This window comes from Nomascus leucogenys, chromosome 12, assembly GCF_006542625.1.
Source record: "Nomascus leucogenys isolate Asia chromosome 12, Asia_NLE_v1, whole genome shotgun sequence".
In the NCBI taxonomy this organism is placed as follows: domain Eukaryota; kingdom Metazoa; phylum Chordata; class Mammalia; order Primates; family Hylobatidae; genus Nomascus; species Nomascus leucogenys.
Genome location: NC_044392.1, coordinates 22,178,901 through 22,205,243, shown reverse-complemented (window position 1 = coordinate 22,205,243; position 26,343 = coordinate 22,178,901). Strand labels below are relative to the sequence as shown.

At 41.9% G+C, this 26,343-nt stretch overlaps 2 protein-coding genes across 3 annotated transcripts in view; one reads left to right on the top strand and one right to left on the bottom strand.

Annotated features, from left to right (window-relative positions):
* The window catches only part of AXDND1 (axonemal dynein light chain domain containing 1), a 192,567-nt gene extending 188,066 nt beyond the window's left edge, over positions 1–4,501 (top strand). The window contains exon 26 of the mRNA XM_003258953.2: positions 4,208–4,501. Within this exon, the coding sequence (XP_003259001.2) occupies positions 4,208–4,215 (8 nt within the window). The 3' untranslated portion in view covers positions 4,216–4,501. The remainder of the gene's footprint in view (positions 1–4,207) is intronic.
* Positions 218–26,146, bottom strand: NPHS2 (NPHS2 stomatin family member, podocin). Of its 2 annotated transcripts, XM_003258954.4 has the most exons (8): positions 25,791–26,142; positions 14,859–14,962; positions 11,312–11,384; positions 9,374–9,456; positions 6,715–6,918; positions 4,172–4,227; positions 2,294–2,372; positions 218–1,144 (listed from the first exon to the last, which is right to left on the bottom strand). In XM_003258954.4, the coding sequence occupies exons 1-8, from the start codon at positions 26,062–26,064 to the stop codon at positions 866–868; spliced, it is 1,152 nt and encodes a 383-aa protein (XP_003259002.1). In that variant the 5' UTR covers positions 26,065–26,142; the 3' UTR covers positions 218–865. The 2 variants fall into 2 exon arrangements, with proteins under 2 accessions (XP_003259002.1, XP_003259003.1); XM_003258955.4 differs by lacking the exon at positions 6,715–6,918 and having other exon boundaries at positions 221–1,144; positions 25,791–26,146.
* Between the last annotated feature and the right edge of the window lie 197 nt (positions 26,147–26,343).

Here is a 26,343-nt window from a genome sequence, read left to right as displayed (position 1 = left end):
TCTGTATAAGAAAACAATTTGTCAGGGCATGTATAGGTTACCTAATATTATTACCGTTTGAAGAAATAAACAAGCTGGTAAGTTCTATACTGAAAATAGATTACACTTGGGCCCACTATTTATAGTGATTCTCCCTCAGATTTTAAGCCACATGTGTCAGATGTTTTTGTCCTTTTATTTATTTCTTTATTTAAAAAAGGAATCTCCACAAAAAGAATTTCTTTTAAATGTTTTAATTAGGGATAAATTGTATATCCGACTCCAAGTACATCTCTCTTTTTTGCATTCACTCTGAAACATATAAGTGTCACTTTAGGTAACTATCAGGGTTAGGTGTGAGGAATTCAAGGTGGAGCAAAAAGATTGAGTGTGGTTGAGGAAAACTAAGACGTGCCTTTGAAGAATTGGTAGTATCGTTGGAGAGAAGACCGCATCTTCAGGACAGAAGAGCAATAGAGTGTGACAAGCCCAATGATAGGTGCTTGTAGGAAGGGCTGTGTGAGCTGTGGCAACCTTGCCAAAGGGGCCAGAGGACATACAGTGAAAGGGACATCTGAACCAAGTTCCCAGAAGTCAAAATTTAACCACATCTGGACTCAAAATTCTTTCCAAAGTAGAATGTTGACCAAAGCTGTTTCCCATAATTGCTCTGACTAGATGAGTCACGGAAATGTGTTGTCTGCCTTCTCTGTCATTACATCATTTCACTGTCTTCTCATGGATGGTGCATTGTGTCTTTGTGCATTCCATGGCCATTCCGTATGGCAACCAAAGGAAGGGCAGGGAATGAGGACAGAATGCCTCCCTCAGGGATGTGGCTTTTCTATGGCAGGCCCCTTTACAGTCATATTACGCCTCATCCTTCCTATAACATGGGAGAGTCTTTCTTTTTAGGATTTAGTGGCTCAACAGGTTTGGAAAGACTTGGGAAGGGGAGGCTTCCCTGAGTTCTGTTGCTGGGAGAAGACAGGCAATTCAGTAGGTCAAATGGCAAAGGTAAAACCACAGTGGAAGGCTTCTCTGTGGACAGAGACTGAAGGGTGTGGAGATATCGAAGCTGAACAGCAGCAGGGGTGCCTGACAGAATCTCAGCTGCCATCCTCAGGGACTCAGAAGCAGCCTTTTCCCCTTCTGCAGCGATCATCTAGAAAACATGTGACGAAAAGCAAAGTGATTGTTCTTCATTCCCTGAAGGCTTCACCACTATGCAGTGTGACTCAGCAGACAAGCACTGAGCATCTACTATGTGGCAAGCACGGTTAAGCATAGAACAGGTTTAGTCTTCTTTCTGAAGGGTCTTGAGCTGGGGAGACAGATTAAACTATTAATCACAATTTAAGGTGGAATTTGTTAGGAGCCATCACAAGTATAAACAAAGTATTAGGGGAGTTATTAGCATCTGGTGGGCCTTGAAAGATTAGGATTTTGCCAACATAGAGAAAAGATTAGCCAGCATTCCATGCAAAGGCATGACGTTATGAAAGGGTGACCCCCAACTCAGGCAAAGTGAATGGGTAAACATTTCTGGAGAGAAAGTGCTGAGCTCACTACCCAAATGCTACCTGAAAGTGGGTGAAGAGGACTTCACTCAGAGATCTTGAAGCAACTGCCCTGGGGACTGTCCTCCTCCCCTTCCTCATCCCCACGTCCCCTCAGTGGTCCACAGGCAATGATCCTCTTACTGGTTCAGGTTTTTATCTTCACCTGCTCTCTGTTCTTTCAGAGAAATCTGCCTCCCTTCATTCTTCATTTTCCTCTTCCCAAGGCCCCCTCACCCACACCTCAGTCACCAGAAGCTGCTAGCTGCCACATCTTTGCTTCTCGCTGTCATGCCTGAGTGGAGCCGAGTAGCACAGCCTTCTCTTGGTTCTAGCACTGAGGGAACTGGGCCCTGATCGTGGTTGTCCCTCCAAAACTTGTGCCAAGCTTGGGATACAGTTCTAGGGGATACCTAGAAGTTAGGGTGACTATGATTACCCAGGAAAAGATGCCAGCACTAGAGAAGAGGGATTGATGTGTGTGGAGGAGATGCCTTTAAGGAGAGAGAGAGAAGGTGAGACTCAAGCAGTGAGTGGTCACTATTATCAGTAGCTTCAGAGAGGGAGAGGAGTTGCATTAGTCAGTCAGGGGACTATTAACACACTTTAAGAGAGCAATTTTAATAGAGTTGTAAGGGCCCAAGACAGCTTCTGCCCAGTGCCTAATGAATGGACAGTAAGGAAACAAAGGGGAAATGTTCTCCATGAGAAGGCCTTCCTAAAGAGCAGTCTGGGTGGGAGGATGGAGTGCTCACCCGCACTTTGGCTTGTCTTTGCGCTTCAGCCTCCACAGCCAGTGAGTGCTGAAGCCCAGCTGGCAGCCTCACATCTTTACTGAAAAAGAAAGAATGCAGGCATGTAGGTGTGCAGCCATGATTTAGGGGCCAAAGCTTTCACACAGACTTGCAAGCTTCTCTACTGCTGTCTCATGATGAGTAGCAAATTCTGAGTGACCAGAGTGTGCCATCCCTAGACTTCTGAGGTCAAAAGTAGGCAGATCTCCAAGGTCGATGCCTCAAATGCAGTTTTGTATTATTGCTGATGCTACAGTAGAGCTGTAGTTTCTCATTATCAACACAGCAGGTTTTGTATTGATGAGCTGTGCTCAGTTTTTCCACTTAGGATATAATCTAAACCCCAACTAATAAATTTGAACAATGGCTTGAAGAGCCACACTACTGATAACAAACATAAGGGGAATTCATCCAAGTTTATAAAAGAGAAGAATTGATTTTGAAAAGGGTACAACTGACCAAATAAGAATGATGCCTAATGTATTGCATAAAAGGTACAAAATTGTCTTTTGACCCTGATTATAACTATAAAAATGCATATATGGAAAACAGTTTAGCTGCCCCTCAAAAAGTTAAATATGGAGTTACCATATGACCTAGTAATTCTACTTCTAGATACAGACCCAAAAGAATTGAAAACATGTTCACTCAAAAACTTACAAATTAATGCTTGCTGTAGCATTATTCATACTAGCCAAAGAGCAGAAACAACCCAAATGTCCATCAGCTGATGAACCGATAAAATGTGGTATAGCCTCACAACGAAATATTATTTGATCATAAAAAGTAATGAAGTACTGATTCATGCTCAAGCATAGTTGAACCTTGAAAACATTATGCTAAGTGAAAAGAAGCCAGACACAAAAAGCCATATATTGTATGATTCCATTCATGTGAAATGTCCAGAAGAGGCAAATCCATTGAGACAGAAACTAAATTAGTGGTTGCCAGAGATTAAGGAGTACATGGGAGATTCCCACTTAATGAGTACAGGCTTCCTTTTGGGATGATGAAAATGTTCTGGAATTAGTAGTGATGGCTGTACCGCTTAGTAAATATATTATACTAAAACCACCGTTTAAAATAGCAAAAATGCGACATTTCTTTTCTTCTTTCTTTTTTTTTCTTTGAGACAGAGTCTCACTCTGTCACCCACGCTGGAGTGCAATGCGCAATCTCGACTCACTGCAGCCTCCACCTCCTGGGTTCAAGTGATTCTCCTGCCTCAGCCTCCTAAGTAGCTGGGATTACAGGCATTTGCCAACACCCCCGGCTAATTTTTTTTTTTTTTTTTTGAGATTGAGTCTCGCTCTGTGGTTGTCGCTGGAGCACAGTGGCATGATCTTGGCTCACTGAAACCTCTGCCTCTTGGGTTCAAGCGATTCTCCTGCCTCAGCCTCCCTAGTAGCTGGGATTACAGGCATGTGCTACCACGCCCAGCTAATTTTTGCATTTTTAGTAGAAACAGAGTTACGCCATGTTGGCCAGGCTGGTCTCAAACTCCTGACCTCAAGCGATCCACCCACCTTGGCATCCCAAAGTACTGGGATTACAGGTGTGAGCCACTGTGCCTGGCCTAAAATGGGAAATTTCATGTAAATTTTATCTAAAACAATTTTTAGATTCATAGAGAAAAAAATAATCAGAGTAATTTGTCCAAATGTTACAGTGATTGTGTTATGGCTGTAAGATATTAGGTGATTTGTTTCTCTTTTTTATAAATTTATGCTGATATGGCTATAGTACTCAGTGAAAATAATTCTTCAAATGAAAAATTTAAGATGAAACCAGAATATTTTCCTTTATCATACGGTTCTTCCTTGTTAATTTCCTACCCACATTTCTATTCTCTCCACTTTGATTCCCCAAATACAGGTCACTGAATCCAAGGCAACCTGTGGAGAGAAGAATTCAGATGTCAGTGGGAGCCTCCAGGTGGAAGGAGAGCACGCCTAAACCCTGGTGGCCATTGTTCTGTACTAAGGAAGAACATTCCCTTTGAAAGGACATTATTTGCCTGTTGTATTTAACTTCACAGTGCCTTGCAAAGAGTTGTTTAACTTGCATAGTGCCACCCAATAAATATCTGTGCAATTGAAGATTGTGTGGTATGCTGAATAATGGTCCCCAAAGATATCCCATGTCCTAATCCCTGGAACATGTGAATGTTACCCCAAGAGGGATTTTGCTGGTGTGATTAAGTTAAAGGCTCTTGAGATGGGGATATTATCCTGGATTATCCAGGTGGCCCTAAATGTAATTATAGGTGTCCTTATAAGAGGGAGGCAAATGATGATTTGACTACAGAAGAAGAGGTGACATGATGATAGAAGCAGGAATTGGAAGGATGCACTCTAAAGATGGAGGAAGGTGCCACAAGCTGAGAAATGCAGGCAGCCACCAGATGCTGGAAAAGGCAAAGAAACGGATTCTCCTCTCAGAACCTCCAGAAGAAATTGGTCCAGCTGACACCTGGACTCTAGCCCATTGAAACTGATTTTGGACTCTGTGGTCTTCAAAACTAATAATTTTTGTTTGGTTTTAAGCCACCAAGTTTTTGGTAGTTTGTTACAGAAGTAATAGGAACTAATACAGATATATTTTAAAAATCTGTTTTAAAATGCACTGAGTTGAGAACCAGTCTCTAGTCTCTCTTCCAGATGTCTTTCATTTATAGGATGTTTTCACTTCTACAGCTGATGCTGGTGGCTCCAGTTTCCTCCTGCTTCCCAGTCCCGTCCACCCCCTTGATTGAAGTTGGAAACAGGGGAGGGAAGAAAATCGACTGTGGATTCTGGAAAGGAGGGGCAGGGCATGGAGCTCTCCATGTTGACCCAAACTCTTCTTTTTACACTTATTTTCTCATTATTTTTTAGTTATTAGACAAATAGTAAGCATAGTGCATTGAGAACCCTGAGAAGACTAATTTGGGGGTGTGGGTGAGAGTAAGGAATGTTGATAAAGACATCACAGAATAGGTGGCATCTTAAAGGACAAATAAAATCTTGCCTGTGGAGAAAAGGGAAGTTTTCCATGCAGAAGATACAGCCCAAGAGGAGGCAATGGGAGCATAAAAGTGCTGAATGCTGGACAAAAGCTAAAGTAGGTTGGAGTATTAGATTCAGTGGGAGAAGGGTGGCAAGAGGTGAGACTACAACAGTTGGGTCATTTATTCATTTATCCAAAAAACATTATCTACCTGCTGTGTGACAAGCCCGTGCTGAGGACCAAGAGATGGATAAAACATAGCCCCTGCTGCTACGGTGGTTGTAGTCTGGGAAAACTAATGTCTTAGATAGATGGTCCCCAACTTGCAATGGTTTGACAATTTTTGACTTTTATCATGGGTTTATTAGGATACATGCATTTTTAACTTATGATATTTTTTGCTTTATGATGGTTTATAAGTCAAAGAACATTTGTATATATATTCTAATCAGTGTAACAAGGGCAAGCTTGAATGTCAAGTGTCTGGACTTTATCCTTTAAAGGAGAAGGATGAATAAGGAAGGGAGGGTGAAGGGGGACATCCCATAAAGCATAATTACTACCAGTGCCTTTGATTCTTGGGGTCCCTCTATTTGAGGTCCTCCTTCCAACTACCATGATTCACAACCTCCTAACCCAGTTCTGGGCCTGGGTGTCCCCACTGCTTCAGTGACAGGCTCCATTGCTGGTGGTAATTGCCACTCCATTGGCCAGCTGCCTGGAATCCTGCTGTCTTCTCACTTCTCCTCTGAATACCTTTTGCCTACCTGCCTTGGTAAGAATCAAAGCCACCGACCCTGGCCGTGAATGAGCTTGCTGAGCTTGCTGCCTGTGGACTAGAGGGAGCTGCTTGTAAAGCAGTTCTTGCTCTTTCCCCTCTAATTCCAAATTGATTAAATCTAGACAATGGATTGCGTAATTCAGCATGTAAAGGTCTATGACATCTTAGCTTTTGTTGTCTGAAAGTCTTATTTGAACTTATTATTTAACTTGACACTCATTATGCTTGTTTCCCCAGGTAGACAGTAAGCTCCTGGGAACCATGCTTTATCATCTTTGTGTACCAACCCCTCCTGTCCATCCCCACCAACCCCACCATTCCTGCCAGGAATCATTCTCAATACTTAATACTAGGTGAGTACTTGGGTATGAATTTAAAGTCACTGGAGTAGGTTTGAGAGCAAAAACTGTGGCAATGACTGATTAACAAGCACCATACTGATAACTATAATGGACTTAGATTCAATTTGGCAACCTCCTAACTAGCTATGAGCTCCCAAAGGGATGGTCCCTAAGGGATGGAACTGGCCATAGAAGATTTAATAAATGGCCAATGAACAAATGAATAAAAGATAAATATTTCAGCATATTGGCCATTACATTTATCTAAGTACCTTTGTATCTTGGGCGATGCTCTTCCTCTCTAGAAGAATTTCAGTGAGGGATCGATGTGCTAGGAGACGCTTCATGGTGGTTTGCACAAGGAATTGCACAGCTTTAGATACATGAGCAAGACTGCTTAGGAGAAGAGAGGCATTTTCCATTCGGTAGTAGCAAATGGCGTCTATCTCCATTATAAACATGTCTTTGGTCACAATCTAGGCAGAAAAAAGTTCGGATGACAGGCTTGATTCTTGGGCTCCTTTCCTATGTGGGGTTAGAGGAACCAAATGTGTTCAAAGGGAATTTTCTCCGCAAGAGAAAAAGAGAGTTGGCCTACCCTTTATTTAAAATAGACATGTTTTTGAAAATTATGAAATTTTTATTAAATACATGAAAGAATGCACAACTTAATCCTGTGGTAAATCCTTTTGTAAAAAAAAATCAGAAATAATTTTCTCGTAAGAAGACATTCAGTTGATTCCAAACCAGGTCTTTCTAAACTGATACCAAAATAAAACATCTGCCAAAAGAGAAGCATGTTCTGGGAAACAAGCCCTCTAATGTATTGCTTGCTAGAGTGTACATTAGGGGATGCTTTGATGATATACATCACAAGCCCTAGAAAGATGTCTTAACATTTCCCTTTTTATATTGATCATAAGGACATATTTTAAGGGTTTAGCTATAAGGATGTTACTCACAGTTTTGCTAATTGGAATACAAATTGGAAAGAATTTAACATCAACAACAGGGAATTGGTTGAGTAAATTGTGATACAGCCACTAAATGAAATGCTGTATGTCCATTTAAAATAAAGGGATAGAAGCATTTAGCTAATGTGAAAAGATGATCACAATATATTGTTGGGTTAAGAAAGACACATTACAAAACAGTATATATGGTATGATATATGTATATGTGTATATACCCATCTGTAAATATAACCACGTACATTGAAAAATCTGAAAGGATATACTCCAAAATATCAACAGTTAACTATGGGTAACAGGATTAGGGGCGAGTTTTTTTTCCCCAATTTTGTTTATTGTGTTAAAATACATATACCATAAAACTTACTACCATCTTAACCATTTTTAAGTATACAGTCCAGTGATACTGAATACACTCATAATATTGTGCAACTATCACCACCATCCATCTCCATAACTTTTTCATCTTGTAAAACTGAAACTCTGTACCCATGAAATAATAACTCTCCACTTTTTCCTTCTCTTCAATCTCTGCAACCACCATACTACTTTCAGTCTCTATGAATTTGACTACTCTAGGTGCCTCATATGAGTAGGATCATACAGTATTTGTGTGTGTGTGTGTGTGATTGGCTTATTTCAGTTAGCATAATGTCCTCAAGGTTCATCTATCTTGTAGAATGTCAGAATTTCCTTTCTTTTTAAGGCTGAATAATGTTCCATTGTGGGTTATATATCACATTTTATTTATCTTTTCAGTCATCAGTAGACACTTGGGTTGCTTCTTCCTTTTGGTTATTGTGAATAATACTGTTATGAACACAGATGTACAAATATTCTTTAAGACCCTACTTTCAATTCTTTTAGGTTTACATGCAGAAGTGGAATTGCTGGGTCATACAGTAATTCTATTCTTCATTTTTTGAGGAGCCGCTCTACTGTTTTCTACAGTGGCTGCACCATTTTACATTTTCCTATCAACAGTGCACGAGGGTTCCAATTTGTCTACATCCTCTTCAACACTTGTTATTTTCCGGGTTTTTAAAAAAACAGTAGCCATGTTAATCAGTGTAAAGTGATATCTTGTGATATTGATCTGTATTTTCCTAATGTAGTGATGCTGAGCATCTTTTCATATGCTTGTTGCCCATTTATATATTTTCATCTTCTTTGTATGTCATCCTTTGAGAAATGTCTGTTCAAGTTTGTATTAGGGTTCTCTAGAGAAACTATAAAATGTGTATGTGTGTGTTTGGGTTTCACCATACGTATATATGCACACACACACACATACACATATAGGTATGCTGGGGTGGGGAGAGAAAAAAATATTGATTTAAAGAATTGGCTCATGTGTTTATGGAAGCTAGCATGTCTAAAATCTTCAGGCTGAAGACCCAGCGAAAAGTTTATCTTTTCTACTGAAAGAATTCCTTCCTCCTCAAAGGGAGATCAGTCTTTTTCTTGAGCCCTTCAATTAATTGGATGAGGCCCACCCCACATTAGGGAGGGTAATCTGCTTTACTCAACGTCTACTGATTTAAATGTTAATCCCATCTAAAAAAGTACCTTCACAGTAACATCCAGATGTGTTTGGCCAAATATAGGTCAAATGATCATGGCCTAGCCAGGCTGACACATATGGTTAACTATCACAAAGTTCTTTGCCCAGTTTTTAAATCAGGTTGTTTACTTTTTTTGTTATTGAGATGTATGAGTTCTTTATATATCTTGGATATTAACCCTTTATGAGATATATGATTTGCAAATATTTTCTCCCATTCCCTAGATTGCCTTTGCACTCTGTTAATTGTGTCCTTTGATGCACAAAACTTTTAAGTTCTGATGTAGTCCATATCATTATTTTTCTTTCCTATTTTTGAGTATAAATAATCATTTTTTCCATGGTAGATAGACCATGGAAAATGTATAGAGAAACAAAAGCCATCATTTGGCTTACCTCATGAAAAGGTATCTCCAGAGTTTGGAGACGAAGGTCAACCTTGTGGTAGGTATCCAGGCAGGGCAAAAAAAAGAAAAGACCTAAAAGAGAGGGAGGAGGAAGTGACAGATAAATAGCTAGCATGAAGGCTGTTTGGGTTTCACCTTTCTGGGGTCGGGTTGCACACTACATTACTTTTCTTAGCCTGTAATTACAGACCACTGGCCCAGCCCACCTCCACCTGAGGGTAAAAGGAGAGCACTATTATATATTATAATATATAATCGGGGACAATAGGTATAAACAGGGATTATTCCCAGCAAACTGGGCTGTGTGGTCCTGTTAGTCATGGTGCTGGCCTCCCCAGATCTCAGTTGCATGTCTGTCCTTTCGCTAGAATTGAACTCCCTAAGTAGTGTCCTATGCGCTGTTGTTAGCCTTAGTGTCTGACTTAGTGCCTTTTAGGCGCTCTCTAAAATTGTTTTTGAATCCATGAGTGTACCCAGGTGTCAAACTTTAGGGCCAGCAACCTCCATGTCATATTCCTTAGAATGTGAGCCCCAGAAGTAATCAGAATAGCAATTATCATGATACCAGCTTTCTGGTTGGCTAGTTAGTCCTTGCCCACCCAATATAATATATAGGACCAATGTGCAATAAACATTTGTAGGTTGATTTATTGAGATTTTGTGAGAGCCCACTGGATTCTGTGGGCTCCTGCAAGAGCCAAAGCTTTGTGGAAACAAGCAGCACCTCACAGAGTCCAGGATACTAGTCAGCTACTAGTCCTCCTCAGTGCCAATTGAGAAGGTTCCTGAAAACCAGGGCCAGAACAAGATGTTCTTTGTCCTGGAACTACAGGGTCTGGTTCTACTTTTGTGTGGACTCATATGTTCATTCTGAATCTTCAAACTCTGATATTTGTCCCTAGTCTGGTCTCTGTGGGCATGTCCTGGAACTCAGACCCTCTCCAATATATACACATGGGACTTTGCTCCTCATACCTTCCTGGCTGACTTAGATCTCCAAACCCCCACTACTAAACCTTTCAGACTGACCATACTTCTATCTGTCTCCCATAATGAGCTTGGACCTCTGGACATCAACTCCACTAGATCTTAAGGTCCTGAGCAGAGACCATGTCTTATGGTTAGCACAGAGTCTGAGCCACAAGAAATGCTTAATCTATGTTTTTTTTTTTTTTTTTTTTTTTTTTTTTTTTTTTTTTTTTTGAGACGGAGTCTTTCTCTGTACCCCAGGCTGGAGTGCACTGGTGCGATCTCGGCTCACTGCAAGCTCCGCCTCCCGGGTTCACGCCATTCTCCTGCCTCAGCCTCCCGAGTAGCTGGGATTACAGGTGCCCGCCACCACGCCCGGCTAATTTTTTGTATTTTTAGTAGAGACGGGGTTTCACCGTGTTAGCCAGGATGGTCTTGATCTCCTGACCTTGTGATCTTCCCGCCTCGGCCTCCCAAAGTGCTGGGATTACAGGCTTGAGCCACCGCGCCTGGCCTAACCTATGTTTTTTAAATCCCTGTAACTGAAGACCAATTTGTTATTTGAATTCTGAACTTTGCCTATCTCCCATGATTGGATCTGAGCACCTGGATCGGGAACTAGCTCAGCTTTTCTCTGAGAATTCACAGGACTCTGACCATATACACATTGTACTCAAATCAGTCCCCAGCCATTGGTCCTAAGCTAACTTGTTATTCCAGCAAGCCTCGCCCTGGCATCTGGGTTCTCTGTGCCAATTCTCTCTCTTGGCTACCTATGACCTAGTAGTAATAGTCTCTGAAGGATTTTTGAATAACCTATAAGTAACAGATTGGAAAATTCAGATATCATGAATCAAGTTACTTCATTTAATCTGAGGTTCATATTACAAATCTGCATGGGTTGAAGAAATTGGCAAGTCAGGAGAGAGGTGTTTAGAAAAAAAAGAGTGTTTTTTACCAGGGCCTTTGGCTCTTCCAGGAAGCAGATGTCCCAGTCGGAATATAATTACTCTTTCATACTCTTGTACAACCTAAAGAGAAATTTAATCCTTTCAAATCACTCCCAGAAAGAAAAATAAAGTTTTCAAAAGGCCTTGGCATAAGAATGATCCTAGATATCAGAAGTTTTTTGTTTTGAGAACCAAGAAAAAATTTCTATTAATACTTAAGTTTCCAAACTCTATATTTAGTAAGTGTAAAATTTCAGAAATGAAAAAGTATATTAACCATGTTAATTTTTGAACCCATAGACAGAATTTTGATTAAAGACTTATGACTATCTAAAAAACCATGGCCAACTTTCCCTAAATTAATCTTATCAAGGCATATTAAATCTTGTATTTTACTGTGACTTCTGCATTACTAGCTTTTATATGTATTGCTCATTAGCTATTTGACAGAAAGAGGGAGTATATTTTAATACCACTTGTGATATTTTGTTTCAGAGTGCAATTTCTTCTGAGGCTGCTTCAAAATGATTCAATTGGATTTTTTTTTTTTTTCTAGACGAAGTTTCGCTCTTGTTAACCAGACTAGAGTGCAGTGGCATGATCTCGGCTCACTGCAACCTCCGCCTCCCGGCTGCCTCAGCCTCCCAAGTAGCTGGGATTACAGGTGTGAGCCACCATGCCCGGCTAATTTTTTGTATTTTTTAGTAGAGACAGGGTTTCGCCTTATTGGTCAGGCTGGTCTCGAACTCCTGACCTCAGGTGATTCACCTGCTTTGGCCTTCAAAAGTGCTAGGATTACAGGCATGAGCCACCGTGGCCAGCCTCAATTGGATTTTAATTTGCCAATTTTCATTGGTGATAGATCTAGAAAATTTGTGTTTACCCTGAAAATGTGCAGAGATACTTTTAAATGACAAAAAGATTCTGGAGAATGTCTATTAGAAGAGAAATAGAGAAATTACTGCACACTACTTTAAAGATAAACTTCACTTTCTGAACCAGTATCAGAATCTGAGTTCAATTGCATGTTTATCACTGACTTAACTTGGTCTGCTTATTTATATATTAATATATGCCCCACCAGATGAGGCACTCCTTGATGATACGGAATTAATCTTTTTTTCTCAGTGCTTAAAAAATGCCTGATACGGGCGCCTGTAGTCCCAGCTACTCGGAGAGGCTGAGGCAGGAGAATGGCGTGAACCCGGGAGGCGGAGCTTGTAGTGAGCCGAGATTGCGCCACTGCACTCCAGCCTGGGCGACAGAGCAAGACTCCGTCTCAAAAAAAAAAAAAAAAAAAAAAAAATGCCTGATACATTGTAAGTACTCAATAAATATTTATTGAATAAATGAAAGAATGATTTGTGACTATAGACAAATTTATTTTCCTTCCTTATCCTCCCTCCACTTTAAAAAGCTCCAATGAATAATAACTAGCCAGATATAAAAATGTGATAAAGAGGCCCAACAAAACTCATTTTGAAATGTGCTTCTTAAAGTAACAGGATCTACTAACCCACTGTAAGTCCTTTGAGGCTGGGAACCATGTTTTGTTTGTCTTCATGAGGTTTACAATTTTATGAGGCCAGAACACTGCCTTGCTTGAAACAATCAGAATGAATGACTGTATGTGGTTCTTAGAGCATGCCCAGCAATTCCCAATTGCTTGGTTTCCTAGCATTACTTGTTTCTTACCTGCTTTTACTGGAAAAAACAAATTCTCCCCATAGATGAAGGGGAGTCTTACTTCTTCAAGACCTTGCTCAAATATAACTGCCTGGTTCTGCTTTTGTTTCCTCTCCCTAATTGGCTTCTTAGGGCTTACCATCTTAAGTGACCAGACCTGAGAGCCTTTCCCAAAAACCATGGCTGAGTCAGTGTTGGATCTTGTGGCAATCATGCAGGTGCTCAGGTCACCCTTCAAGAAGAGCCTGCTGCCAACTATACACTGTCTACAGGAGACACACTTTATATTCAAAGATATGAACAGACTGAAAGTAAAAGATGGAAAAGATATACCATAAGAACAGTAACTAAAGGAGAGCAGGAATGGCTATCCTAACATCAGAGAAAATGGACTTCAAAAGAAGCAAACATGTTACTAGCAATAAAGTGGGACATTGTATAATGATAAAAGGATCAATGCATTAGGGAAGTGTGACAATGATAAGCATAGATGCACCTAAAAACAGAGTTCCAAAATACATGAGGAAAAAGACCAAAATAATTCAAAGTAGAAATAGACAATTCAGTAGTGACAGTCAGAGAATTCAATATCCCACTTGAAACAATGGATGGAACTAGACAGACATGGAAGACTTGAATAGCACTGTCAACAAATAGACCTAACAGACATCTACACAGAACATCTCCACCCAACAACAGCAGAATAACACATTCTTTCCCAGCATATATGAAACATCGTCTCCAGGATAGATAATATGCTAGGCCATAAACTAACTTTAACAAATTTAAAAGGATTGAAATAACATAAAGTATATTCTCTTATTACAATGAAGTTAAATTAGAAATCAATAACAGAAGGAAATTTGAGAAATTGACAAATATGTCGAAATTAAACAACATACTCTAACCAATGGGTTAAAGAAGAAATCACAAGGAAAATGAGAAAATACTTTGAGATAAATGAAAACAAAAACACGAAATATACCAAAATGTATCTTGGGGAGGGAACGGTGAAGGGGAAGAGGAAAGAGCTGCTGCTTGCTGTGAGGAGTAAAACCAACAACAGCCCCAGCAGCAGATGTACTGTTTCAGCCAAGGTCACAGTCTTCTCTGCAGCTCCAGCCAATGACTGAGATGGCAGGAGTACTAGGGCGGTGCCATTTCTGCCCACTGTGGGACTCCTATGAAGCAAACCTTGCTCTGGAGTTCCCTTTTGGGCTGGCCAATGCTTTCTCAGAGCTGCACCACAGTCAGAGGCTCTTTCTGCCCAATCCTTTCTTCCCCTTCTCATATCACAAGTGTCAGGCCTGCATAACTGTCTGAAGGCTTCTCCTGACTACTCTTGTTTTCTTTCCCATTAATGTTTCACAGGCAATGTCTCCCAATAAATCTCTTGCTCCTCTAATTCCATCTTGGCATGTGCTTCCAGAACGGACACAGGTCTTCATTTACTTCAGGGACAGGCATCTGTAACCAACTGTGGGCCAAAGACAATCATGATTCATGGTCTATAGAAGCTGCCTGAGAAGTTTCGTGGAAGTATGTGGAGTAGATGTCATGATCCATTCTGGTCATAGAATGCAGAGGAATGAGACATAGCCAATATAATACACATGGTAAGTGTTAGAACGAAGCGAAAGCAGAGTGACACGGGAGCACCGGGAAGGGAATGACAGTCTGGAGGAAGGCTTCCTGTTCACATTTGAGCAAGGTCTTGGAGGAGTAAGAGCTATCCTAGAAGGTGAGTCTGGGGTGAGGGCATTCCACATGGAGCAATAACATGTACCAGAAAACAGAAGTGAGAATGGGCATGGTGTGGCCAGTGAGAGGCCTCAGGAAATTACCTATTGGGTCCTCATGGAATCTCACCTTTATGCAGAACCAGATGGAAAAAGGGAAGGTCATGATGATGAAGAGCAGGGAAATGAGGACAAGAAGCCACTCACAGGCCCCTAATCCGGAGGATTTGGTACCTTAAAAAAATCAAAGCAAAAGAATAATTATATTGAAACTTCACTGTATTCACTGACTAGCATCTGTTGGTCCAATTCTTGGTATTGGAGTCGGTGCAACTTGGAGACTTTGCTGGAAATATTAGAATAAGTCAAATCAGAGTAATCAGAGTTCACAGGGCCTGGAGAGGAGCAGGCTCCTGGAAAGGTAGTGGGGACCAGGCACAGTGGCTCATGCCTGTCATCCCAGCACTCTGGGAGGCTGAGGTGAGAGGATCGTTTGAGTCCAGGAGATCAAGATCAGCCTGGGCAACATAGTGAGATCCTGTCTGTACAAAAAAAAATTAAAAACTAGCTGGGTATGGTGGTGCATGCCTGTAGTTCCAGCTATGCAGGAGGCTGAGGTGGGAAGAAAGGTTGAGCCTGGGAGGTTGATGCTGCAGTGAGCTATGACTGCACCACTGTACTCCAGCCTGGGTGACAGAGCTAGATCTTGTTTCAAAAATAAAATAAAAAAGAAAGGGAGTGGGGGTATATTGGAACAGGCACAAAATTTGTGAAGAAGGTCTGGATTCCAGTTCTGGCTCTACTGTTTCATATCCAGATGACCTTAGGCAAGGCGTATGACCTTTTCACACCTCAGTTTCTTCACTATATTATGAGGATGCTAACATCTCATGACTATCCCATAATAACTAGTTCATGAGCTATATCACCTATCTCTGGCATAAGGATAAAATAACACATACATATAAAAAGCACTGAGCTTTACATGTGTCTGTTTTTGTTGTTGTTTTTTGTTTTTATACTTTAAGTTCTAGGGTACATGTGCACAACGTGCAGGTTTGTTACATAGGTATACATGTGCCATGTTGGTTTGCTGCACCCATCAATTCATCATTTATATTAGGTATTTCTCCTAATGCTCTCCCTCCCCCAGCTCCCCAGCCCCCAACAGGCCCCAGTGTGTGATGTTCACTGCCCTGTGTCCAAGTGATCTCATTGTTCATTTCCCACCTATGAGTGAGAACATGCGGTGTTTGCTTTTCTGTCCTTGTGATAGTTTGCTGAGAATGATGGTTTCCAGCTTCATCCATGTCCCTACAAAGGACATGAACTCATCCTTTTTTATGGCTGTATAGTATTCGATGGTGTATATGTGCTACATTTTCTTAATCCAGTCTATCATTGATGGACATTTGGGTTAGTTCCAAGTCTTTGCTATTGTGAATAGTGCTGCTATAAACATATGTGTGCATGTGTCTTTATAGTAACATGATTTATAATCCTTTGGGTATATACCCAGTAATGGGAGTGCTGGGTCAAATGGTAATTCTAGTTCTAGATCCTTGAGGAATCGCCACACTGTCTTCCACAATGGTTGAAGTAATTTACACTCCCATCAACAGTGTAAAAGCATTCCTGTTTCTCCACATCCTCTCTAGCATCTGTTGTTTCCTGACTTTTTAATGATTGCCATTCTAACTGGTGTTAGATGGTATCTCATTGTGGTTTTGATTTGCATTTCTCTGATGACCAGTGATGATGAGTATTTTTTCATGTGTCTGTTGGCTGCATGAATATCTTCTTTTGAGAAGTGTCTGTTCATATCCTTTGCCCACTTTTTGATGGGGTTTTTTTTTCTTGTAAATTTGTTAGAGTTCTTTGTAGATTCTGGATATTAGCCCTTTGTCAGATGGGTAGATTGCAAAAATCTTCTCCCATTCTGTAGGTTGCCTGTTCACTCTGCTGATAGTTTCTTTTGCTGTGCAGAAGCTCTTTAGTTTAATTAGATCCCATTTGTCTATTTTGGCTTTTGTTGCCATTGCTTTTGGTGTTTTAGTCATGAAGTCCTTGTCCATGCCTATATCCTGAATGGTATTGCCTAGGTTTTCTTCAAGGTTTTTTATGGTTTTAGGTCTAAATTTAAGTCTTCAAACCATCTTGAATTAATTTTTGTGTAAGGTGTAAGGAAGGGATCCAGTTTCAGCTTTCTACATATGGCTAGCCAGTTTTCCCAGCACCATTTATTAAATAGGGAATACTTTCCCCATTTCTTGTTTGTGTCAGGTTTGTCAAAGATCAGATGGTTGTAGATGTGTTGTGTTATTTCTGAGGCCTCTGTTCTGTTCCTTGGTCTATATCTCTGTTTTGGTAGCAATACCATGCTGTTTTGGTTACTGTAGCCTTGTAGTATAGTTTGAAGTCAGGTAGCGTGATGCCTCCAGTTTTGTTCCTTTTGCTTAGGATTGTCCTGGCAATATGGGCTCTTTTTTTTGTTCCATATGAACTTTAAAGTAGTTTTTTCAAGTTCTGTGAAGAAAGTCATTGGTAGCTTGATGGGGATGGCATTGAATCTATAAATTACTTTGGGCAGTATAGCCATTTTCATGATATTGATTCTTCCTATCTATGAGCATGGAATGTTCTCCCATTTGTTTCTGTCCTCTTTTATTTAGTTGAGCAGTGGCTTATAGTTCTCCTTGAAGAGGTCCTTCACATCCCTTGTAAGTTGGATTCCTAGGTATTTTATTCTCTTTGTAGCAATTGTGAATGGGAGTTCACTCATGATTTGGCTCTCTGTTTTTCTGATAATGGTGTATAGGAATGCTTGTGATTCTTGCACATTAATTTTGTATCCTGAGACTTTGCTGAAGTTGCTGATCAGCTTAAGGAGATTTTGGGCTAAGATGATGGGGTTTTCTAAATATACAATCATGTCATCTGCAAACATGGACAATTTGATTTCCTCTTTTCCTAATCGAACACGCTTTATTTTTTTCTCTTGCCTGATTGCCCTGGCCAGAACTTCTAACACTATGTTGAATAGGGTGGTGAGAGAGGGCATCCTTGTCTTGTGCTGGTTTTCAAAGGGAATGCTTCCAGTTTTTGCCCATTCAGTATGATATTGGCTGTGGGTTTGTCATAAATAGCTCTTATTATTTTGAGATACGTTCCATCAATACCTAGTTTATTGAGAGTTTTTAGCATGAAGGGCTGTTGAATTTTGTCAAAGGCCTCTTCTGCATGTATTGAGATAATCATGTGGTTTTTGTCATTGGTTCTGTTTATGTGATGGATTACGTTTATTGATTTGCATATGTTGAACCAGCCTTGCATCCCAGGGAGGAAGCCAACTTGATCGTGGTGGGTGTGCTGCTGGATTCATTTGCCAGTATTTTATTGAGGATTTTCGCATCGATGTTCATCAGGGATATTGGTCTAAAATTCTCTTTTTTGGTTGTGTCTCTGCCAGGCTTTGGTATCAGGATTATGTTGGCCTCATAAAAAAAGTTAGGGAGGATTCCCTCTTCTTCTATTGATTGGAAGAGTTTCAGAAGGAATGGTACCAGGTCCTCTTTGTACCTCTGGTAGAATTTGGCTGTGAATTCATCTGATCCTGGACTTTTTTTGGTTGGTAAGCTATTATTTATTGCCTCAATTTCAGAGCCTGTTATTGGTCTATTCAGAGATTTGACTTCTTCCTGGTTTAGTCTTGGGAGGGTGTATGTGTCCAGGAATTTATCCATTTCTTCTAGATTTTCTAGTTTATTTGTGTAGAGGTGCTTATAGTATTCTCTGATGGTAGTTTGTATTTCTGTGAGATAGGTGGTGATATCCCCTTTATCATTTTTTATTGCATCTATTTGAATCTTCTCTCTTTTCTACTTTATTAGTCTTGCTAGCGGTCTATTTTGTTAATCTTTTCAAAAAACCAGCTCCTGGATTCATTGATTTTTTGAAGGGTTTTTTCTGTCTCTATCTCTTTCAGTTCTGCTCTGATGTTATTTATTCCTTGCCTTCTGCTAGCTTTTGAATGTGTTTGCTCTTGCTTCTCTAGTTCTTTTAATTGTGATGTTAGGGTGTCGATTTTAGATCTTTCCTGGTTTCTCTTGTGGGCATTTAGTGCTATAAATTTCCCTCTACATACTGCTTTAAGTGTGTCCCAGAGATTCTGGTATGTTGTGTCTTTGTTCTCATTGGTTTCAAAGAACATCTGTATTTCTGCCTTCATTTCATTATTTACCCAGTAGTCAGTCATTCAGGAGCAAGTTGTTCAGTTTACATGTAGTTGTGTGGTTTTGAGTGAGTTCCTTAATCCTGAGTTCTAATTTGATTGCAGTGTGGTCTGAGAGACAGTTTATTGTGATTTCTGTTCTTTTACATTTGCTGAGGAGTGCTTTACTTCCAATTATGTGGTCAATTTTAGAATAAATGTGATGTGGTGCTGAGAAGAATGTATATTCTGTTGATTTGGGGTGGAGAGTTCTGTAGATGCCTATTAGGTCTGCTTGTTGCAGAGCTGAGTTCTGGTCCTGGATATCCTTGTTAACTTTCTGTCTCATTGATCTGTCTAATGCTGACAGTAGGGTGTTAAATTTTCCCATTATTAGTTTGTGGAAATCTAAGTCTCTTTGTAGCTATCTAAGAACTTGCTTTCTGAATCTGGGTGCTCCTGTATTAGGTGTGTCTATATTTAGGATAGTTAGCTCTTCTTGTTGAATCGATCCCTTTACCATTATGTAATGGCCTTTTTTTGTCTCTTTTGATCTTTGTTGGTTTAAAGTCTGTTTTATCAGAGACTAGGATTGCAACCCCTGCTTTTTTTTTGCTTTCCACTTGCTTGGTAGAGCTTCCTCCATTCCTTTATTTTGAGCCTGTGTGAATCTTTGCACATCAGATGCATCTCCTGAGTACAGCACACTAATGGGTCTTGACTCTTTATCCAATTTGCCAGTCTGTGTCTTTTAATTGGGGCATTTAGCCCACTTACATTTAAGGTTAATACTGTTATATGTGAATCTGATCTTGTCATTATGATGTTTGCTGGTTATTTTGCCCATTAATTGATGCAGTTTCTTCATAGCATCAATGGTCTTTACAATTTGACATGTTTTTGCAGTGGCTGGTACTGGTTGTTTCTTTCCATGTTTAGTGCTTCCTTCAGGAGCTCTTGTAAGGCAGGCCTGGTGGTGATAAAATCTGTCAGCATTTGCCTGTCTGTAAAGGATTTTATTTCTCCTTCACTTATGAAGCTTTGTTTGGCTGGATGTGAAATTCTGGGTTGAAAATTCTTTTCTTTAAGAATGTTGAATATTGGCCCCCACCCTCTTCTGGCTTGTAGGATTTCTGCCAAGAGATCTGCTGGTAGTCTAGTGGGCTTCCTTTTGTAGGTAACTCAACCTTTCTCTCTGGCTGCCCTTAACACTTTTTCCTTCATTTCAACCTTGGTGAATCTGACAATTATGTGTCTTGGGGTTGCTCTTCTCAAGGAGTATCTTTGTGGTGTTCTCTGTATTTCCTGAATTTGAATGTTGGCCTGCCTTGCTAGGTTGGGGAAGTTCTCCTAGATAATATCCTGAAGAGTGTTTTCCAACTTGGTTCCATTCTCCCCATCACTTTCAGGTACACAAATCTGCCGAGAGCAGCTCGGTCGGGGAGACCCTTACCCAGTGGCGCTAAAGGAATTAAAGACACACACACAGAAATATAGAGGTTTGAAGTAGGAAATCAGGGGTCTCACAGCCTTCAGAGCTGAGAGCCTGGAACAGAGATTTACCCACATATTTATTAACAGCAAGCCAGTCATTAGCATTGTTTCTATGATATTAAATTAACTGAAAGTATCCCTTATGGGAAACAAAGGGATGGGCCGAATGAAAGGAATAGGTTGGGCTAGTTAACTGTAGCAGGAGCATGTTCTTAAGGCACAGATTGCTCATGCTATTGTTTGTGGCTTAAGAATGCCTTTAAGCGGTTTTCCACCCTGGGCGGGCCAGGTGTTCCTTGCCCTCATTCCCGTAAACCCACAACCTTCCAGCTTGGGCGTTAGGGCCATTATGAACATGTTACAGTGTTGCAGAGATTTTGTTTATGGCTAGTTTTGGGGCCAGTTTATGGCCAGATTTTGGGGGGCCTGCTCCCAACACCAATCAAACATAGCTTTGGTCTTTTCACATAGTCCCATATTTCTTGGAGGCTTTGTTCGTTTCTTTTTACTCTTTTTTCTCTAACCTGGTCTTCTCACTTTATTTCATTAATTTGATCTTCAGTCACTGATACCCTTTCTTCCACTTGATTGAATTGGCTATTGAAGCTTGCACATGCGTCATGAAGTTCTCGTGCCATGGTTTTCAGCTCCATCAGGTCATTTAAGGTGTTCTCTATACTGTTTATTCTAGTTAGCCATTCGTTTAATCTTTTTTCAAGGTTTTAAGCTTCCTTGCGATGGGTTTGAACATCCTCCTTTAGCTTGGAGGAGTTTGTTATTACTGACTTTCTGAAGCCTACTTCTGTCAACTCATCAAAGTCATTCTCTGTCCTGCTTTGTTTCATTGCTGGTGAGGAGCTGCAATCTTTTGGTTTAGAAGAGGCGCTCTGATTTTTAGAATGTTCAGCTTTCTGCTCTGGTTTCTCCCCATCTTTGTGGTTTTATCTACCTTTGGTCTTTGATGTTGGTGACCTACAGATGTGGTTTTGGCGTAGATGACCTTTTTGTTGATGTTGATGCTATTCCTTTCTGTTTGTTAGTTTTCCGTCTAACAGTCAGGTCCCTCAGCTGCAGATCTGTTGGAGTTTGCTAGAGTTCCACTCCAGACCCTGTTTGCCTGGGTATCACCAGCGGAGGCTGCAGAACAGCAAATATTGCTGCCTGATCCTTCCTCTGAAAGCTTCATCCCAGAGAGGCAGCCGCCTATATGAGGTGTCTGTTGGCCCCTACTGGGAGGTGTCTCCCAGTTACGCTACACGAGGGTCAGGGACCCACTTGAGGAGGCAGTCTGTCCATTCTCAGAGCTCAAACGCTGTGCTGGGAGAACCACTGCTCTCTTCAGAGCTGTCACACAGGGATGTTTAAGTCTGCAGAAGTTGTCTGCTGCCTTTTGTTCACCTATGCCCTGCTCACAGGGGTGGAGTCTAGAGGCAGTAGGCCTTGTTGAGCTATGGTGGGCTCTGCCCAGTTTGAGCTTCCTGGCCACTTTGTTTACCTACTCAAGCCTCAGCAATGGCGGACACCGCCCCCCCCCCCGCCCCAGCCAGGCTGCGGCCTCGCATATCAATCTCAGACTGCTGTGCTAGCAGTGAGCAAGGCTCCTTGGGCGTGGGACCCACCGAGCCAGGCATGGGAGAGGATCACCTTGTCTGCAGGTTGCTAAGACCTTGGGAAAAGCACAGTATTTGGGTGTGAGTGTCTTGTTTTTCCAGGTAGTCTGTCATGGCAGCCCTTGGCTAGGAAAGGGAAATCCCCCGACCCCTTGTGCTTCCTGGGTGAGGTGACGCCCCGCCCTGCTTCAGCTCACCCTCCATGGGCTGCACTCACTTTCTGACCAGTCCTGGTGAGATGAACCAGTTACCTCAGTTGGAAATGCAGAAATCACCTGTCTTCTGTGTTGATCACGCTGGGTGCTGTAGACCAAAGCTGTTCCTATTTGGCCATCTTCTGTCCGGTTTGTTTTAAGTGATTCCAAGCACATGTCCAGAGGCTTATCTTCCATGAAATAACTTCCCCATTCATTACATGCCTTAATGTCTGAAATTCAATCATTTTAGCACCTCCATTAAGGTGTTGATCTCAATAGTCTTTGAAAATTAACTTTATGGGGTAATATTCACCTACTAATATGTATGAAAAAAGTGATAAGGAACTGGGGTTCAGAACATCCAAGATGCTTGGGTGATAAATGAAACAATATCAAGGAAAGTCAGTCTCAAGAACACAAGCTTCTTGGGGTCTTGTCTTATTTACACTATGCCCCCAGGACTTAGAATAGTGTCTGGCACCATACGTGTGCTCAATAAATATTAGTTGAGTGTGAGAAGAAAGGAGGAATGAAAATGATTTAAATGTAAGAGTTATGAAAATTTCAAGAATTTTAACCTCCAGGTACTAGAAAACTGACTAAAGGAATATTATTTGCCAGTTTAAAAAGATCATAGAGGACTAGGTGACTAAAAATTAGGAAATGGTAAAGTCTACTTTCCGTCCCTCCTTCCTTCCTTCCTTCCTTCCTTCGTTCCCTCCCTCCCCTCTTTCTTCCTTCCTTCCTTTCTCTCTCTCTTTCTTTCTTTCTTTCTTTCTTTCTTTCTTTCTTTCTCTTTCCTTCTTTTTTTCTCTCTTTTGAGACTGGGTCTTGCTCTCTCCAGGCTGGAGTGCAGTGATGCAATGATGGCTTTCTGCATCCTCGGCCTCCTGGGCTCAAGCAGTCCCCCCACCTTAGCCTCTCAAGTAGCTGGGACTACAAGTGCATGCCACCTTACCTGGCTAATTTATTTTTTTGCAGAGATGGGGTCTTGCTATGTTGCCCAGGCTGGTCTCAAATTCCTAGCCTCAAGTGATCCTCTCACCTCAGCCTCCCTAAGTGCTGGGATTATAGGTATGAGCTATGGCACCTGGCCTAAAATCTTATTTGTAAGAGATGGGAACAAAGGGGATAACTAATTAGTAGGCCTGAAAATTTGATTTTCATGCCCCAGAAAGGTCACCACCAAATTGATGTGCAGATCACTTGAAGAAGAGGACAGAGATGCAAGCTGCACCAGCACAAAAACAAAATCAGCACTGAATACCATAGTATGGCAGTTTCTAAAGGCAATCCTACGAAATACTAATACCACAGGGTGCTCCACCAAAGAAGAATTTCCTGGGCAAATGAGTTTAGAGAATACTAGGCACTACATCCCATTTCTGGAGTTCCCAGTGCTATTCAGGACATTGAAGCTATGAGAATCTCGCAAAGCATTCTTAGCTTTGTTTACACACATTTGGACAGGTAATATTTTCTCTAAGGAACACTCGTTGATATTCTATGGAACTTATTTCTCATGGAACCTACTCTGGGAAATGCTGCTCTACCAACATATTAATTTTTATAATATTCTTCTTCAAGGGCAATGACTAACAGTATCATTGCCAGTTTTAATTAGTTTATAAATATGTTTCAGTTGCCAGTGGTAGCCATGGCAAGTAAAAATAAATAAATGCATATACAAAATTACATTTTATAAGTGAAGAAAGGCCTCAAAAATTCCTTCATACAGTAGCAAGAGATATGAATAGAAAACTAATTTATATCCTCAAACCTAACGTGAAGACTTACCCCCAAGATATTATTCTGTTAGAATAAGTTGCTTGAATATCCAACTTGTTTGGTTTAAGTGAATAGTGAAACATTAATTATTCAAGCAGGAAAACCTTTAAACATTGTCTGAGAGTCCCCAACATTTTGGTGAGGTGAAGTGCCTTTTCATTTCTCCCGTCTTAAGTAGCCTGCCTTTGGGAGTGTGGTGCTAAGTGAGAAAGAGGAGGGGACGTTACTCTCTGTTCCCCATGAGCTTCAGAAACCTCCCACACAAGGGCTCAGCAAAGGTCACTTCATCCTTAGTGGGACTCCTCGCCCATTGCTTGAGGTCTCCTGCTTTTGTTACTCTGTACCTGGAGGGACTGAGGCCCAAAAAGGTGCCCAAGGCCACAGCCAGTAGGACCATGACCAGAAATGAGTGGCAGCACCAAGCAAGGGTGAGCATTTCAATCAGACTGTCTTACTCTAGGATTTTGGCTTCTCTACTTCCCAGCTACGGGACTTGGGCATGTTACTTAATTTCTCAGAGCATGTTTCCTCATCTGTGATAAGAGGATGGTGAGGGATTAAATAACTCAATAAAACACCCAGTGTGTGCCTGGCATATAGTAGGGGTTTCATAAATGGTGGCTCCCTTACTTGTCTACCCTACCAGTGTGATCTGCTGCCTAACAGTTACAAGCCCTCTAACTTCAGCATTGAACCCAGCAACCATTTACTGAACAGAGGTTTCTGACTGATGAAAGGGTATCATCAACTGGGCAAAACAGTGTTAACATGACCCATTTAAATTATACCCCAACTGCAGAGATCTTCCTTAAATTGTAGCTTTCAGTGATCCAGCATGTACTGCATTGCTGGTAACTAGGAAATGTTAAAACTTCATAGCCAGCAGGAAGCAATATAACACACTGTTCCTTAGTTAATTTCTTTTAACATCTGTCATCCCACTGAAGTGGTAATCATTTTTTTCTTCCACTCATTATAAAAAAGACTGGAGGTAGATAAAATTTTCCCAAGAGTTGTTTCTCCTGCAGAAGCAAAAGAGACACTTTCTTTGCATTCCCTCCTTTGATCTAATTTTCCTGTCTCTTAGCTTGCAGCTGGAATTGAGTACGTTTTTGTTCCAGACTTTGTGCAAAGTGCTTTGGATGCCTTTTCTCGTTGTATCCTCACCACTACCCTCTGAGGCAGGTACTGTTATATGAGAGATGGTTAAGGTCCTTCCTATGATCACATGGCTAGCAAGTGGTTGAGCTGTGATTTAAACTCAGGTGTGGCTCTTCTTCACTTGGCTCTGCTGCGACTGCTTTTCAGAAAGAATGATCATCTTCCCAGTTTAAAATGCTTTTAGGTAAGACCGAGGGGTGGGGACGCAGGAAGAAGAATAAGCCTACAGCCTACAGCCACCAGCTCATGCATGTCTTTACTTAAATTAGGTGCCCATATGCCCCTCCATGGCCACAAAAACCAAGTTCATGGCTCCTTTGCCAAGTTGCTTCGTCCCCAACCTGTACCACACTCGCTCCCCACGCCCATCCAAGGCTGGCCCCGAGACCAGTATATAGTGATATTTGTATTTCTTTTGATGTTCTTTGCTCACCATAGCAGGTTGCTGGGTTCCTAACTTACGCCTTTCCGTTCCCAGGAACCTGAGCATCCAGCAGTCTGCTCTGGCTTCAGTGGGTCTCGTGGGATGACCCTTTCCACCTTATCTGACACCCCTTAGTTACCACCTGGAAAGGTGGCAGATAATGGTGCCGAATCCGTACCTTCCTCGGGCCGCTCGCTCTCCAACAGCGCCACGACCTCGGTGCCCTCCTCGCCGGAGCCCCGGACCTCATCCACGTCCACCACTGTGGCTGCGGGCGCTCGGGGCTCCCCCGGGGTCCCCGCCCGTCCTAAGCCCGACGGCTCGGGCCCAGCCTCCTGGTGCCCGCGGCCTCCGCCGCTCCTCTCGGCCTTCGCCCTCTTGCTCTCCTTGTGCGGAGTCCTGCCGCCTCGCCCGCGGGACTCCCTGGAAGAGCTCCGCGCCCTCCTCTCCATCCTCAGAGCTGCCGGGCGGCTGGAGCAGCAGCGCGGGAGCACTAGGGGCACGGGAGCGCAGTCCCTGCGGAGTCGCTGCGGGTCCGCGTGGCGTGCCCGGGGGACCCTAAAGACCGTCGGGTGGGGGCTGAGGGCGAGGGGCGGGACCCCGGGGCCGTGGGCGGGGCCGTGGCGGGGCGCACCCGGAACCCCGACGGCTGTGTCTGGGTGGAGCTGTGGACTGCGCCCGCCGACTCCCACGGCCGGGGCGGCGCTGAAGCAGAGAGAGGCCTGGGTGGG